The sequence below is a fragment of the Bubalus kerabau genome, chromosome 22 (assembly GCF_029407905.1).
Source record: "Bubalus kerabau isolate K-KA32 ecotype Philippines breed swamp buffalo chromosome 22, PCC_UOA_SB_1v2, whole genome shotgun sequence".
Classification (NCBI taxonomy): Eukaryota; Metazoa; Chordata; class Mammalia; order Artiodactyla; family Bovidae; genus Bubalus; species Bubalus kerabau.
Genome location: NC_073645.1, coordinates 33788205 through 33806846, shown reverse-complemented (window position 1 = coordinate 33806846; position 18642 = coordinate 33788205). Strand labels below are relative to the sequence as shown.

Sequence of the window (18642 nt, the reverse complement as noted above, 5' to 3'; positions counted from 1 at the left end):
CTTCAGTCCCCTACCGTGTAACCAGAGTACTAGGTGTTTAGTATTATAAAAGGATCTCTACCATCAGGAAGACTAAATTTCATTTAGAGAAATAAAGCACACAGATAGGAAAAAGAAAATAATACACAACTCTATATAATCAATAATAAATTATACAGAATAGGCTCTTGCTATTCAAAGTCTGGTTTAAGGAAGAGCAGCATCCGTATCCCCAGAGAGCTTGTTAGAAATGTGGACTCTTAGGCCCCACCTCCACAGAATCATAATATAAATCTTAAGATTTCCAGGTGATTTGTATGCTCATTAAGGTTTGAGAAACACTGGTTCAGGCTATAAAATAGTTTTAAATCCTGGTCCCATCTTTTAGTAGTTCGTGACTTTGAGCAAGTTATCTCTCTGAACCTTTGTTCTATTCATTTGTAAGAGGATGATGTCTTGTTTTATAGGTTGTAGTAAAGATGTTTTAAATAAATAAATATATATATATAAGTAACTTTATAAGTCACTTCTTTATTTAAATTCAAAGAAAAGGAGAAATACTGGAATAACTGGAAAAGCAGAAGACAATTCAAAGTGTGTGAAATCTTAAAGGATGAAAAACCATTTTAAATACTCAGAGAAGCAGAAGAAAACATTCTGGATTGCTGTAAGGCAGCTCTCCAACCTTTCCATTCTAAGGTCATACTGTGAAGCTTTGAGGTTGCTGACCATGCTGCAGTCAAACACATCTGGGTTCCCATCTCAGATCTTCTACTTACCAGCCCTGTAAGCTTCAGTGAATTAATCAATCAATATATCTCTCACTATATTCCCAGAAAAAAATATTTCAGGGTGACACATTTGGCCAAAAACATGACTTCTCAAGTCTTATTTCTCTATTTGATGAGACCACTCCAATAATCAGTAGGATTACAGTGAAGATATAAATGAAATAATACATGTAAAACTTCCAGCCTTATGCCTTGAGTATATGGGCTTAAATTAAGTTCCTTCTCCTTTAGTCTTTAGGTATCCATTAAAACTAGTCCATTTGCAGACAGTCTTCAAATGGAAAAGTATATAGTGATTTTGCCAGCTCCGATTTCAGCAATATAATGAGCCCCCTTTGAAAACCACTTTCCCGATTTTTCTTGCCAGCTTGAATATCTAAGTGCTGTTTAATGATTTTTATTGTTTTTCTTGTTATTATAAATGCAGATAATTACACATTTGCATTAAGAATATGCTACTTCCAAAGCACATAGACTACTTTTAAATAAAAATGCTTTCCAATGTTTGAACAAGGCCTATCAAGGATTTCATCCGTACTTCTCTATCTGAAAATGGGTATGTTTAAATATACACACACCCCCCCTTCTTCCATAAACAGACTGAAGAGAGCTGTCTTCTTTATAATTCTATCAAAAATAAATCCTGACTTATTTCAGTCACAAAGTTATATGAAAGTACTCAGCACATGTCTTTATCCTAAGATACCCAATAATTATGTTTCCCTTCAGTGACAATATGACTGGATATATAAATAAATATTAAAATTTCTCACTAGGTGAAACTTGGTATATACCTAGTCTTTACATTTAGACATTAATGACACTGTAAAAGAGGTCAGTCTTACTTAAACTCATAAATCACACCCTAAAAGAATGCCAACAAGATCTAATTAATGTGTTAATTATTTGCCTTATTACGGGATATGAATCACTGTTAGAAAAGAGGATGACATTAAACAGTAGAACTTCACCCATTTTCAAGTTAAGAATTACCATTATCACAGAAATTTAAAAATCCAAACAGTCTAGCTGTCAGGGCTATACCTACAATCTGTGGATTCTATTCCTAATCCCAAACTACTACTTACTACTAACAATAGTGCTCTTCTGCCACAGGTGAGATACTGTCACAGTAGTTTTAGTGAACTGGTCCAGACTAGAAACTACACAAGGTATTTTTAATTATTAGAAAAAAAAACTTTGCAAAGTTCAGTCAATCCAGTAAGTCCACAATTCTTCTCATGTTAGAATACTAGAGTAAAATATGCTTGAATAACTACAAGCAAACTTACTAGTTGCTGGGTATGCTAAAACATACCTACTCTTTCTTTTTTGGAATTTTTTTATCTCAGCAATGGGATATGTATCACAGCATACCCATTATTCAAGCAAACTCAATCATCATCAAATTATTTACCACGCTGTAAAGACTGATTAATCTTCCCTTCATTATGTTACAGACTCCTTTCAAGAGTTGACCATAATTCACTTCTTACCTCTGGTAAAGTAGAAATGTTATTGTTCTCTAAATTTAATTCTTCAAGTGCACTGCATTTTGCCAATGATCTGGGTATTGCTGACAGTCTGTTATATCTCAGACCAAGACGACTTAAACTGGACAGATTTCCTGTGAACATAAAAAAAAAAAAAAAAGAATTTTTTTTTTAATCTGATAGGCCTGTCACTCTCCCAGGCTATCAAGCAATATTTATAAATTACTTTTCAAGTACTATTTCAGCAAGAGCCTTAACTTTTTGTACCAAAAAACTACACACTACACTCTACCAATTAGGATGAAACTGAAGCCACTTTTGTGTCCACCATCTTAGAGAAATAATGAAATACACAGCTACAAGTCAATTTTTAAAATCAGTTATTGGAAAGTATTGGCACACTTAAATAAAATATTAACCTTTAGACAAGGCCCAGTTGAATAACATCAAAGTAATAAATGATAGAAGTTTACTCCTTGGAAGAAAAGTTATGACCAACCTAGATAGCATGTTCAAAAGCAGAGACATTACTTTGCCAACAAAGGTCCTTCTAGTCAAGGCTATGGTTTTTCCAGTGGTCATGTATAGATGTGCGAGTTGGACTGTGAAGAAAGCTGAGCACCAAAGAATTGATGCTTCTGAACTGTAGTGTTGGAGAAGACTCTTGGGAGTCCCTTGGACTACAGGGAGATCCAACCAGTCCATTCTAAAGGAGATCAGTCCTGGGTGTTCTTTGGAAGGAGTGATGCTAAAGCTGAAACTCCAGTACTTTGGCAACCTCATGCGAAGAGTTGACTCATTGGAAAAGACTCTGATGCTGGGAGGGATTAGGGGCAGGAAGAGAAGGGGATGACAGAGGATGAGATGGCTGGATGGCATCACTGACTCGATGGACATGAGTTTGAGTGAATTCCGGGAGATGGTGATGGACAGGGAGGCCTGGCGTGCTGCAATTCATGGGGTCGCAAAGAGTCGGACACTACTGAGCGACTGAAATGAATAAATGATAATTACTTAAAATACAAGATGCACAATTACTTTGTGAGATCAGAAAGTTCAATATTTTTCATGAGTTTAAATATAAACAATCCAAAATTTCTGTAAAAAGTTGACTTGATGGTTAAAAATTTCTCAAAATAATTTTTTATGAACAAAAGTGAAAGCTACAGTCTCTCATTATCTAAGCATATCCAGCTTGAGCATATTAGTCACTACTGAATACCTAAAATACACAGAGCAGAAAAACAGACATTTTATACTTCTATAGCCAAGACCCATGGTAAGCTACATATAAGCTACATGGATGAATATGATGATATCTGCTATCACAGGTTTAAATCAAATTTAATTTTCAAAATAGTATAAACTCATTTTGATACCAAAAAAGATGAGTAATGAGAATTTAGTTCAATGTATTTTTTTTTTGTCATGGCTGGTTAATTTCTGATTCAACAATGCAATTGTTGCTACAACCTTTTTAGTTGGGCTAGGTTAAATGTTAGCCTCTAGTTTTAAATTCAACAGTATTACCAGTATTAGAAATTAAAAGGATACCTCATTTTATTATACTTTTCTTTATTGTGCTTCACTGATATTGCGTGTTTATATATCAAATGTTTGTGGCAACCATACTTTGAACAAATCTACTTGTGCCATTTTTCACAAAAGCATTTGTTCACTTAATGTCTCTGTGTCACATTTTAGTAATTCTCGCTACATTTCAAACTTGTATGTTATTATTATACTTGTTTTGGAGATCTATGATCAGTGATCTTGGATGTTACTAGTATAATTGTTTTGGGGTGCCATGAACTGCACTTATTTAAGATGGTGAACTTAATTGATAAATGCTATGTATATTCTTTATGCTCCACCAAACAGTTGCTTCCCTGTCTCTCTCCCTCTCCCCTGAAATACAACAATATTGAAATTAAGCCAATAATGACCCTACAGTGACTTCTAACCAAGTCAAAGTCAGAATTGCATGTCTTTCACTTTAAATCAAAAGCCAGAAATAACTGAAGGAAATCAAAAGAGCTCTCTATAATCTGAATGATACTTTTTCAATAAAGTATTTTTAATTAAGGCATATATAGTTTTTAGACAAAATGGTACCACACACTTAATAGACTACAGTACTGTGTAACAGAACTTTTATATACACTGGCAAACAAAAAAATTTGTGTGACACTTTATTGTGATAGTTGCTCTGTTGAAGTGCTCTGAGATGGAATCGACAATATCTCCAAAGTAGGTCTGTATAGAAGTGGATGCCTGTGTCACACAACATTTTGGAGAAAAGTATTTTGGTGCCTTTCAACTTTCAGCAACTGTCTGATGTTTGTCAATTTCTTTTGAATTTCTGCTTTGACTATTTTTCAGAAAGTCATTGTATGAATAACTTTCTTAGATACAACAGTACTCCAATATGTACAGAAAACATGTATTAGCCTACAGAATAAATTAAGCCTTAAACCTAGCAGAGCAGTCACCTTGTCTCATATTCCTCATCTAGTTATATTCATTTGCATCTTTCCAGCCTGGTAGGCTGCAGTCCATGGAGTCGCTAGGAGTCGGACATGACTGAGCGACTTCATTTTCACTTTTCACTTTAATGCATTGGAGAAGGAAATGGCAACCCACTCCAGTGTTCTTGCCTGGAGAATCCCAGGGACGGGGGAGCCTGGTGGGCTGCAGTCTACGGGGTCGCACAGAGTCGGAAGCAACTGAAGCAACTTAGCAGCAGCAGCAGCTCTTGCTGAAGAAAATAGTGATCAAAATTTTAAGAAATGCCCAAATGGAGCTAATTTTTACCCTTTACATTTTTAAGAGTTAGTTACTGGTATCAAAAATACTCTGATAAGTCTATATACCATAAGTCTAGCCAACTACAGTGCAAAAAAACCTTAGCAATCATTTCAATTCCTGCAATTAGAACTATTCCAGAGGTATGGTATACTCATTTTCATTACGTTCTTACAACAGTGTTTGGAAACTGGGTCAAGAGTTCACTAGTTATGATTAATTAAGATTTCCAACAGGCAGAAAACTGAATTAAAAAGCAACAGTAAAAACAACCACTTAGAAAAGACAAGTTAACTTTGTCTTTACAGTGCTTCCTAAATTAAATAAGGATGCTTCACTAGTGTCTTTCTAATGACACTCCAGGGATTTGTGTCAATTTTGGAGGTGGGGGTGAAACAAGCAGAGAACTGGATCACTTTCCAAAGTTCCAGAGAATTCAGAGATTAAAAATAAGTGCAAGAACATTATTATTTCTATCAGTGAACTATGACATTGTAGTGTTAGTTGCTCAGTCGTGTCCGACTCTGCAACCCCATGCTTTGTAGCCCACAGGCTCCTCTGTCCATGGAATTCTCCAGGCAAGAATACTGGAGTGGGCAGCCATTCCTTTCTCCACTATGACATTAAATATGATACAAATATTACTTGGAAGTTGGGCTGGCAAAAAATAATCTGCTTTATGATGAAATTATAGTCAAGTTTCTAATAGCAAAAAATGGGGACAACCTTTATGTTTAAGAATTGATGCATAATTATTTAGATTGAAGGCATCACAGTGTAATAGCAAAAACAAAGGATATTCTATATCTACGTGTCCCTGGGTAAGTTACTTAACTTAGTCTATCTCCTCATCCATAAAGTGAGGATAATGTCTAATATCTGACAGGGTTGCTCTAATGATTAAATATAATGTGTGTAAGATACTTAGTACAATGACTGATGTGAAATAGATACTCAAAAGATAATCCTATTCGATGGTACTACTATAGTCTGCTATATTCTGTACCTATTAAAATTATTCTACAAAAAATCTTGTAAGATATGAAAGACTGTTATGACATTAAATGAAAAAAGTCAGATAACAAAATCATGTGTTTTGTATGATCTGTATGATTACATACACATGCAAAGAGTTTAAGTTATCTCTACATGATAGAAATACAGATTAAAATTTTTTCTTTGAACTTGTCTAGAATTTCCCTAATTTTCTATAATTTTTTAATCTTAAAATGTCCTTTTGATAAAGAAAAATTCTGTAATTCTGAAGTCAGTTTAATTTTAAAAACTGTGATATCTTTATACCATCCTTTTATTGAATGAATAGTTTACATTATGGAGAAGCTTTATATTAACACAGAGAGGTAAGATGTTTGGACACTTTACACTGTGAGGCTCATTTTCTCCATACAGTGAGGATATGAGCTAAGCTGTGGAAAAACAGAGCATGGTGGTTTCAAGTTTCAGATAGTCAACCCCCCCCCCCCCAAAAAAGACAAGAGATTAAAAAGATACCCAAGCAGCACCAGTAAGAACCATCTGAGAGTACTCAGCATGGACTTTAGCATAAGACATGTGAAGAGTGACTTGACGGCAGAGCTAGAATCAAACTCAATTGGCTCCTTATCAAGTAATCGTTTTTTGTGAATTTTATCGACCCTGATCCAGTGAACTAGTTTCCTCCTGACACAGAAGCATGATATGCTCATTCTTGCCTCCATGCTGTTTGACTGTCCTTGCTGTTCAGCTCATGGAATGCATTTTTATTCCATACTAAGTCCAGCATATTTCTTCATGAAGTTTTCTCTGGCCATTCTATCAAGATCTTACTGATCTCCCTCTAAACCGGACACATGGCTACATGCTGTTTTCATTATACATTTAGCATTTTACTTACAGTCTACGTTGCTGGTTGTTTCATGTATTAGTTACTTCCCCCAATAGACTGAAAATCCTTTAAGTAACGGAGCTTGCTATGCATTTCTACTGAAATTTGCACAGAATTTCAGTGCAAAGCACACACCAGGCTTTCATTCATGCTTTCTTATTTATTAAAGACGCTAAAATATTTCACAATATGGCCTCCTTTCCATCAGGAACAAGATGCAAAAACTCAAAATTATATGAGAGATTCATTAAAAGCTTTTTTTCTTTGACCCATTCTCAACTTATAAAATAGCATGTCTCCAAAACACAGATGTGAACTGGACATGATTTTAAAGTACATAACAGATTTTCCTGGTCTACCTGACTAAAAATTAGTTCTTTTAAAAATATTCACTTTAATTTTTCCTGGGATACCCAATGACTAAGCAGCCCATTTTTAGATATCAGAGAATGAACTAACCATTGCACTCCTCTTATCCCACTAAATAGATTTTCAATTACAAAATATATAACTTACTTTATTGCCCAGAAAACCATGGTGTGTAATCCAATATGTACCTATTGAGATCCTTCTCTTAAGCTTTTACTTCAGTTCAGTTCAGTCGCTCAGTCGTGTCCGACTCTTTGCGACCCCATGAATCGCAGCACGCCAGGCCTCCCTGTCCATCACCAACTCCCGGAGTTCACCCAGACTCACGTCCATCGAGTCAGTGATGCCATTCAGCCATCTCATCCTCTGTCGTCCCCTTCTCCTCCTGCCCCCAATCCCTCCCAGCATCAGAGTCTTTTCCAATGAGTCAACACTTCGCATGAGGTGGCCAAAGTACTGGAGTTTCAGCTTTAGCATCATTCCCTCAAAGAAATCCCAGGGCTGATCTCCTTCAGAATGGACTGGTTGGATCTCCTTGCAGTCCAAGGGACTCTCAAGAGTCTTCTCCAACACCACAGTTCAAAAGCATCAATTCTTCGGCGCTCAGCCTTCTTCACAGTCCAACTCTCAAATCCATACATGACCACTGGAAAAACCATAGCCTTGACTAGACGGACCTTTGTTGGCAAAGTAATGTCTCTGCTTTTGAACATGCTATCTAGGTTGGTCATAACTTTCCTTCCAAGGAGTAAGCGTCTTTTAATTTCATGGCTGCAGTCACCATCTGCAGTGTTTTTGGAGCCCAAAAAAATAAAGTCTGACACTGTTTCCCCATCTATTTCCCATGAAGTGATGGGACTGGATAAGCTTTTACTTATACATATACAAATACAGGCTTTTTAAAAATGTTTCTCTATTTGTCTTTATATAAATGGGATCATTTTGCACACTTTTCCTCCTAAATAACAGGTCACAGAAATATTTTCTTGTTGAGTAAATACTGATATACTTCATTTTATTTAACCACTGTATCCTATGATATGTGTAATTATACCATTATCTAATCATCCCCAATGGACAGCATTTGTTCCTAATATTTAAAAAGGAATTCTATAATGAACATCCTAATAGATACTTGTGTGTACATGTGAAAATATTTCAGATGTATCAAAAGATAGCAATATCTTAAATCTTAACAGACAGTGCCATTAGGCTGTATCAATTTCATTCCCACCAAAACTGAAGGGCAGTCCCCATTAACTCACCTTCATTCAAAATGGGGAAGGAGGGAGGGTATCAATAGTTTATTCCTTGCCTATCGCATGCCCATGGCCACTACAAGACTGGTAAAGAGATGGAAATTTTCCCATAAGCAGTGATAATGTCTGACTACAAAGAATTTCAAAAATCTTCTGATAAAATTTTAATTTGCTATACCAAGTTGAAGATAAAAAAGGCACTCAATCTTAAAAAATAAAAAGAAGAAGCTCATCCTCTGTCTCTCCTTCATACCACCGCTTTCCCTATGTAATAAAGCTGTTCCATGGTAATAAAATGGCTGAAGCATTCACCAAAAGATCTATGAAATGCCTAAACTTTTTTCCCCCCCCAGTGGGATTGAAGAGGATGAACTTTAAAAAGTGTACTCTATGAGAATATGCTATTCTGATGAAGCAATTAACATCTGCAAAGGACTTGTCACTTTCTTGAGAGCATGGTATGCTCAGAGTCATCCACATTTTGTCAAAATGTACTACTCTCAGCAAAATAAAAAAGGTGAAAAAAAGTTAACGATGAAATATCAACACTGTCTTATGCCAGGGAAAAAAAAAAAAAAAACTTGACATCAGAAGTCTGGCATTTACTGTGATTCACCCCCTGCAGTGGTTTCAACTCTAGCCTCTTTCAGTAAGTGGTTTTAACCACAAAGTAAACTGCAACCTAGAAATCAAGCCACAGCTTGCTTTAATATTGAGCCACTGTGACTAAGAAATAAAATCAATGTTGCCAACGCTTATAAATGTAGGCTGATCACTGTCAATCACTGGCATTTAGCTTTCTAAGTGCTTAACTTTGACAGTAAGTTGCTCTGTGTTCTGAATCTGACAGCTTGTTTTCTTATGCTGTCAGATTTTTAAAATATGGAAACATTAAATGGCTATGAATTAAAATTAATGCTTTCAATTTCAGCAAAAGAAATCAGCATTTTTAGGTTAATTTAGTGCAACTTTTGAGTTAAGACTCTAACTCAAACAGTCTTTATCTTAACAAAGTAGCAAAAAATCACTAGAAAAGGCATACAAGTTCTAACAATGAAATATTGTTAAAGGTACAATTTTTTTCCAGAAACATTAAACTGATAAATTGAAAATAAACTTAAAAGTTAAATAAAATGTAAGGCCAGGATCTCTAAAACTCTTAGAGGAAAACAGAGACAAGACACTCTGATATAAATATCTGCAATATTCTCTTTGACCACCTCTTAGAGAAATGGAAATAAAACAAAAACAAGTGGGACCTAGTTAAACTTAAAAGCTTTTGCATAACAAAAGAAAGTATAACCAAGATGAAAAGACAACCCTCAGAATGGGAGAAAATAATCATAAATGAAACTAACAAAGGATTAATCTCCAAAATATACAAGCAGTTCATGCAGCCCTATGCCAGAAAAGCAAACAACCCAATCAAAAAGCAGGCAGAAGATCTAAGCACACATTTCTCCAACGAAGATATACAGATGGCCAACCAACACATGAAAAGATGCTCTACATTGCTCATTATTAAAGAAATTCAAATCAAAACTACAATGAGGTATTACCTTACACTGGTCAGAATGGTCATCAAAACAATCTACAAACAATAAATGCTGGAGAAGGTGTGGAGAAAAGGGAACTCTCTTGCACTGTTGGTGGGAATGTAAATTGATAGTCACTATGGAGAAACAGTGTGGCTATTTCTTTAAATACCAGGAATAAAACTACCATATGACCCAGCAATCCCAACTGGGCATATACACTGAGAAAATCATAACTGAAAAAGACACATATGCCTCAATGTTCACTGCAGCACTATTTATAATAACCAGGACATGGAAGCAACCTAGATATCACTGACAAATGAATGGATAAATGACAAATGAATGGATAAATGACAAATGAAATGGAATATTACTTAGCCATAAAAAGAAAAGCATTTGAGTCAGTTCTAGTGAGGTGGATGAACCTAGAGCCTATTATGCAGAGTGAAGTAAGTCAAAAAAGAAAAACAAATTCTTGTATATTAACACATACATATATGGACTCTAGAAAAATAGTACCAATAAACATTTGTAGGGCAGTAATGGAGACACAGATATAGAGAACAGACTTTGGACACAATGGAGTAAGGAGAAGGTGGGCTGAACTGAGAGAGTAGCACTGAAACATATACACTAGCATATGTAAAACAGATAACTAATGGGAAATTGTTGTATAACACAGGGAGCTCAACATAGTACTCTGTGACAACCTAGAGGGGTGGGATGGGGTGGAAGTTCAACAGGGAAGGGACATATGCATATTTATGGCTAACTCATGTTGTGTGGCGGAGAAGGCAATGGCACCCCACTCCAATACTTTTGCCTAGAAAATCCTATGGACGGAAGAGCCTGGTAGGCTGCAGACCATGGGGTCGCTAGAGTCGGACACGACTGAGCGACTTCACTTTCACTTTTCACTTTCATGCATTGGAGAAGGAAATGGCAACCCACTCCAGTGTTCTTGCCTGGAGAATCCCAGGGACGGGGGAGCCTGGTGGGCTGCCATCTATGGGGTCGCACAGAGTTGGACACGACTAAAGCAATGCAGCAGCAGCAGCAGCATGTTGTGTGGTAAAAGACAACACAATGGTGTAATCAATGAGATGGATAAGGCCATAACTTTCTAACATTTCAACCATCTTTAATTTCAGTTGCCCTGATTTGCTAGAATAAACAACCTTTACTTTTCTAAGACTGAGAAGCCTTTATGTTTATAAAAAGTCTCTTTTTAAAGTGCTTTTATGTGTCCTTCACTGAAAAGTGATCATGTTAAAATGCATTATTCTTTCTTTTCTCCTTTACTATCAAAATCAGTTTCTTGTTTAAAATAAGCAAACTTACATATTTCAACATAAGAACATACAACAAAGTAAATACATCAATAGGTGATTTATACTGAAGTAAAAATTAAACCTTTATTACTGAACTGGTTCAGAGTATCCCAAGGAAATGGGAACCTGAAAGATTAACACTTAGAAATATAATAGAGTTCTTGAACTTTAGAAATAAAGAAATAACCCTTTGGGTGGCCAGAGACAAAGATTAAGTCATTATAATGAGAAAAAAACAATTAGACAAGCCTCATACTGTTGCATATTCAGTTCTAGAAGACAAAAGAGCTACCTTTTAGGTCTCCTGAGATGTTCAAGGAAAGGAAGTTGAACCCAATGATATTTATATCCATCAAAGAGTTCTTTAAATTTAAAGCTTACAAACATACAAAAACTAGAAAACTACTGTTAATAAGTCTTCCCTGGTGGCTCAGATGGTAAAGCGTCTGCCTACAATGTGGGAGACCCTGGTTTGATACCTGGGTCCGGAAGATCCCCTGGAGAAGGAAATGGCAACCCACTCCAGTACTCTTGCCTGGAAAATCCCATGGATGGAGGAGCCTGGTAGGCTACAGTCCATGGAGTTACAAAGAGTCGGACAGGACTGAGCGACTTCACTTTCACTGTTTACGAACGATTTCAGAGAAAATTACTGTAAGACTGACTTTAACCAACCAAGAAATAACTTGAACAACTATGGCCTTTAATTTTATAGCAGCAAGCACTGTTAGTGAACAATTAAGACTAAACTAGAGACTGGCTTAACAAGATATACCATAAATGTTGCATGTCCTAACAATATAACTAATAAAAATTGGGAGGAAAAAATGACCAAAAAGGGCTAGCAGTACAATAAATTCACTGACTGCCTCATCCACATTACTCTACTCAACAAAAATAGAATATATATTCAATTGCACATGGAATACTTATCAAGATAGACCATACACTGAGCCATAAAATAAGTCTCAATATATTTAAATGATTCAAGTCACACAAAGTATGTTCTCAACCAAAATGAAATTAGAAATCAGTAACAGAAAGACCCCTGGGAAACTGTTAGATGTTGGGAACTAAATAACAAACTTTTCAGTAACATATAGATCATAGAAAACAAAAGGGAAAATTAGAAAGCATTTTGGACAAAACAAAAAATAAAACACAACATGTCAATTTGTGGGATGTTGTCAGTGGTACGTAAGAGGAAATTTTATAGCACTAAATGGCTGGGAAAGATTGAGGATGAGAGGAGAAGGGGACAACAGAGGATGAGATGATTGGATGGCATCACTGACTCAATGGACATGAATCTGAGTAAACTCCGGGAGTTGGTAATGGACAGGGAGGCCTGCCGTGGTGCAGTCCATGGGGTCTCAAAGGGTCATACGTGACTGAGTGACTGAACTGAATTGAACTGACTCTATGAGAAGAGAAGAAAGGTCTTAAATCAATAATCTCAATCTTCCACTGTAAGAAACTAGAAAAGGGGCAAATAAAATCAAAGTAAGCAGACAAACAGGAATGAGAAAGGTCAAAGTGGAAATCAATGAAATAAAAACCAAGGGAAAAATAAAGTAAAATCAATACTTTGAGACAATCAATGAACTGATAAAATAAACCTTTAGCCAGACTGATTAGGAAAGAGAGAAGATATAAATTGCCAATATGAGAAAAGAGAAAAATGGCAATACCACAGATTCTATAGACATTGAAATAATAAGCAAATGTTATGAACAATTTTATCCCCATTAAATGTGACAACGTAAATGAACACATTCTATGAAAGACACAAATGATCAAGTTTTCTCAAGAAGAAACTGATAACCTAAATAGCTCTACGTCTATCAAAAAAACTGAAATTGCTTTAAAAAAAATTCCAACAAACAAAAATTCTGACTAGGTGGCTGCATCAATGAACTTTATCAAATAAGAAATATGCCAGTTTATACAAATTTTTCCAAAAATTGAAGAGTAGGGAAAACTTCCCAACTTACTATATATAGTCAGCATTACTCTGAAACTGAAACTAGACAAAGGTTTTATAACATTACACATGAACATATTGTTTATTCTTGTTGTTGTTTAGTTGCTAAGTAGTGATCAACTCTTTTGCAGCCCCATGGACTGCAGTTCTCCAGGCTTCCCTGCCCATGGGACTTCCCATGTAAGAACACTGGAGTAGGTTGCCACTTCCTTCTCCAGGGGATCTTCCCAACCCAAGGATCAAACCTGGGTCTCCTACACTGGCAGGCAGATTCTTTACTGCTGAGTCACCAGGGAAGCCCATGTCGTTTATTAAAAATTAGCAAACTTAATTTTTAAAACTCCTACCAGAATGTATCTTTTTTCATTATTTCATCTTGGTAAGAAATTTCAATCTTATTATCTGGGTTTTTGTCAAATTCAGGGAAACAGTATTAAATTATATTTTATAGCTTCATTGTCTTACCTCTATTCTCTTTCTAGAACTTCTAGTCCTGTCTCCCATGACTTTTTTCATTTATTTTGTGTTTTTCTGTCTTTTTGTTCTAGACTCTAGGGGACAAGAATCAGAAAGATACAGGTTCTAATGGCTAGCTATTATAATCTGAAGAAGTCTCAGATTAACTTTTCTGTGAATAGTTGTTATGTTACCAGAGACAGTCTACTGTAACGTTAAAAAAAATTCTGCTACAATTGCTTCTGCTTCAAATAATGAAGCAGAAAGTAATTCAAGCTAACCCTCCCATTGCAGAAAACTAAGAACACTTCTAAAACAAAAATCAGAAAACGAATATGATAATGACTAGCAGTAACCAGGCTGGAAACCAGCTGGGAACCCAGAAACAAGCAAAGCACGGGAGATTTTGTCCTAAGAGTGGTCTCCTAAACAGAAGATGTAACTGAAAGGCGAAGGCATGTTTTGCCAAGAGTCAAAATCTAGAGCCTGCCAAGGGTGAGGAGTCTAGTAATCAGCATCAATTAGGACCCTACAGGGCTGCACCCTAGTATGAGGGGTCAATCAGAATTAAAACGGCCCTCCAATTACTCTGCAGTTTGCCTCTGAATCACTTGAGAGGACCAGAAAAATCACAACTCTTAGAACATGGATGGATTAAAGTGGTTACTCTAGGTACCTGAGAGAAGCAAATAAAAATTCTTCTGGAGAAAGATAACATCATAGACCTCATGCAATTTAGTAATAGAACCTTATAAATATTCATTACTAAAATTATATAAACTAAGTACAGAGTAATTTTTTAAAATAAACCTAATAGTTTCCTCATACCACAGTGATAACTAAAAGCATCCAAAGATTTTTAAATTCCCTCTATTGTTTGTATAAATTTTGGGGCATTCAGAAATATAAACAAGAATTTATAAATATGGAACACATCAACTTTCTGTAGTTTGACTATGTCTTCAAAACACATTATGCATTTTGAGACATCTTTTCTTTTAATCCCTTGATATTATAGATGAGCAAACTTTAAAATGTACTTGCCATGTTTTAAAAACTAAACAGCAATGATCTTATTTTTCAGTGTGGTCTACGTTAGCACAGAAGGGACCACGCCCTATACAAGAGCACGCAACATTTCTGAAATAAGCAAAAACAGAGAATGCACCCATTCTGCAATTTAAGCACAGAGTTATAGAACATATAGACGTTACTCAATATTCTACCTTCTTTACAATTTAACTGAGCTCATTTCCTAAAACTTATTTTCCTTTCCTAGAAATGGAAATAAAAAATTATTTTAAAATACTATCTTTTAGAAGTTTTACCACTTCAACAATGCTGAATTTTAATCTTTTAACTTTATTATTGAAATAGATTTTAATGTCCAAGTAACTATAAATGATTAACAGTATCTTCTTTCTCTTTTCATACCAATAGTATCTGGGAGGTCTAACAATTCATTGTGCTGCAAGTCAAGGTTGGTTATCTGTGTGCAGTTTCCAATCTCCTTTGGAAGGTGTTCAAGTTGATTGTGAGCTACATCCAGCGTAATGAGGTTACATAATTCACCTGTAAATTGACCAACATAAAAATGTAAGAATTTCTGGGAGATAAAACATTTTATATCATAACTATACTTTTTCTCACAAAGTAGAAGTTAAACAAAATCTGAAACTCTTATTTGAACATGACATCTTACAAATACTGAACTATGTTGTACACCTGAAGCTAATATATGGTTTTATGTCAATTATACCTAAAGAAAAAAAGAAAATGACATCTGATAACATTAACATGTTGACTGTAAATCATTATCAACCAATATTATATATTTTTAATTAACCAATTTAACCACATTTACATTTGTACATTCTATACTTCAAAAAGAGCTTAATAATTTTTAAATCAAATTCAACACAATAATATCAGATAGATCTTGAGGGTCACCTTACCTCAAAATGTAAAGTGAGAGTTAGAAATCAAAAACTGCTTCTCAATTTAATATTACTCCAAAAGGATACAAAATAAGGTATTTTTCTCCTCATTCTGTTTGAAAGGACTGTACTGGCAATTTAGATTATTCTTAGTGTTTTTCTGTCTTCAAAAACTTATTTATAAAAGCTCGATCGGCTCTCTCATGATTTTTCCTTTTTTGCGGGGAGGGGCGAAGTTGGCAATTAAAAGACACTTACTCCTTGGAAGGAAAGTTATGACCAACCTAGATAGCATATTCAAAAGCAGAGACAACTTTGCCAACAAAGGTCCGTCTAGTCAAGGCTATGGTTTTTCCAGTGGTCATGTATGGATTTGAGAGTTGGACTGTGAAGAAGGCTGAGCGCCAAAGAATTGATGCTTTTGAACTGTGGTGTTGGAGAAGACTCTTGAGAGTCCCTTGGACTGCAAGGAGATCAGCCCTGGGATTTCTTTGGAGGGAATGATGCTAAAGCTGAAACTCCAGTACTCTGGCCACCTCATGTGAAGAGTTGATTCATTGGAAAAGACTCTGATGCTGGGAGGGATTGGGGGAAAGAGGAGAAGGGGACGACAGAGGATGAGATGGCTGGATGGCATCACTGACTCGATGGACGTGAGTCTGAGTGAACTCCGGGAGTGTGTGATGGACAGGGAGGCCTGGTGTGCTGCAATTCATGGGGTCACAAAGAGTTGGACACGACTGAGTGACTGGACTGAACTGAAGTTGGAAATACTGAGCAAGTAAGAGAAGTAAAAGTGCATAAAACTAAAAAATGGGTGTAGGGCATATTTCTGTCACATCCTAAGCAACAAAGAAAAACAGATTAACTGGATTTCAAAATTGAAAACTTATGTGTATAAAGGACACTATCAAGAGAATGAAAAGGCAACCCATAGAATAGGGGTAAATATTGACAAATCATGTATCTGGGAAGGGATTAACAGCCCAAATGTATAATGAGCTCCCATAATTCAACAGCAACCAAAAAAACCAATTTAAAAGTGGGTAAAGAAACTGAATATTTTTCCAAAGATATGCAAATAAAACAATAAACACATGAAAGCTGCTCAACATCACTAATCATTAAAAAACGCAAATCAATTAGATGAGATACTACTTTATACCCCTGAAGATGGCTGTAAACAAAAGCAAACAACAAAACAAAACAAATGTTGGCAAGGATATGGAAAAACTGGGATCCTTGTGCTTTACCTCCAGGAGCCCCACCGCAGGTTCTCAGAGTGAAGATAAAAGTCCCCTCCTATTCTCACCCTGCACACCATATTCAAAATCATATACAGAAAATCAAAGATAAAATTTTGAAGGAAGACAGAGGTGGGGAAAAAACTTTACCTATATAGGAACAAGGTAAATACATTGGACTTCTTTTCAGTAATGATGCAGGCAAGAAAAGAATGGAATAGAATACTTACAAAGTGTTGAGAGAAAAAAAAAAATCACCAACCTAAAAGTTTGTACCCAATGAAATTATCCTTCAAAGTAAAGGAGAAATAAAGACCTTCTCAGATAAACAGAAATGAGGGAATCTGTCACCAGTAGACCTGTCTTTAAAGAAATATTAAAATTAGTAAGTTCTTCAGAATGAAGGAAAATTATGTAAGTCAGAAACTTAGCTCTACATAGAGAAAAGAACAATAGAGAAGGAATAAGATAAAATCTTTTATATTCTTAAACTCTTAATTGATCTAACAGATAACAGTTTGTTAAAAGTATGAAGAGCAGCAATATACTGGGTAACTATAGATTAAGGGCAAATGAAATGAATGACAGCAGTGTTATAAGGGACAGGAGAGAAGAACTGGGAATATTCTGTTATAAGCTACCACATTGAGTGGTATAGTGTTATTTGAAGGTGGACTTATATTAGCTGTAAATTTATGCCGCAAACTCCAGGGCAATCACAAACATACATACAAGTAAAAAAAAAAAAAGTAATACAAGTATAAATGATATGCTAAGGAGAGAAAAAATGAAATAATACAAAATGCTCAATTAAACCCAGATAATGCAGAAAAATGATGTAAGACAAAAAAAATAAAAAGAGAACAAGTTATAGAAAACAGTTCCAAATATGGTTGATATCAATCCAACTAAATCAACAAATACTTTAAATATGAAAGTGAATGCAAGAAGACAGAGACTATCAGAAGGAACTTAAGAAATAAGACCCTGCCCCCAACCCCCACTAAATAGTACAGTCTTTTAAAAACCTACTTTACAGACACAGGTGGATTAAGAATAAAGGGATGGAGAAATACAATGTTAATGTTAATCAAAACAAAGCTGAAATATTTACACAGATTTCAGACAAAGCCAACTTCAAAGCAAGGAAAATTATCAGAGATACACAAAGTATTACATAATAATAAACAGAACAATTCTCTAATAAAAGCCTCAAAGTGTAAGCAGCTGTTTATCTCCTCTGCATATTGTGTAGTATCTAGTACACAGCACTATGTTAACTGAAAGAATAAATGATAACTGGGGAAAATAAAATTTGGATGCTAATACTCTTCATGCCAGAAGTAACACATGTTTTGTGTATTTGCCACAACTGTTCTAATAATACTCAAAGTTGTTTCAATTCCTATGAAAGTAACTCCCACTACTTTAAAGGAAGATGCACAAATTCAAGTATATAAGAGTCCCAGCACATAAATAAAGCAAGTTGAGAGGAGACTATGGCTAACTATAGCCTATATGAAACTGATATGATACAACTCAGCTCAATTACTGCTATATTACAGGACTCC

At 35.4% G+C, this 18642-nt stretch overlaps 1 protein-coding gene across 6 annotated transcripts in view; it reads right to left on the bottom strand.

Annotated features, from left to right (window-relative positions):
* Positions 1 to 18642, bottom strand: part of SHOC2 (SHOC2 leucine rich repeat scaffold protein) — an 88060-nt gene that overhangs the window by 10741 nt on the left and 58677 nt on the right. For all 6 annotated transcript variants that reach the window (XM_055560149.1, XM_055560148.1, XM_055560151.1 and 3 more), the window contains exons 3-4: positions 15325 to 15462; positions 2267 to 2397 (exon numbers count right to left, since the gene is read on the bottom strand). In XM_055560149.1, coding sequence (XP_055416124.1) covers positions 2267 to 2397; positions 15325 to 15462 — 269 coding nt within the window. The remainder of the gene's footprint in view (positions 1 to 2266; positions 2398 to 15324; positions 15463 to 18642) is intronic.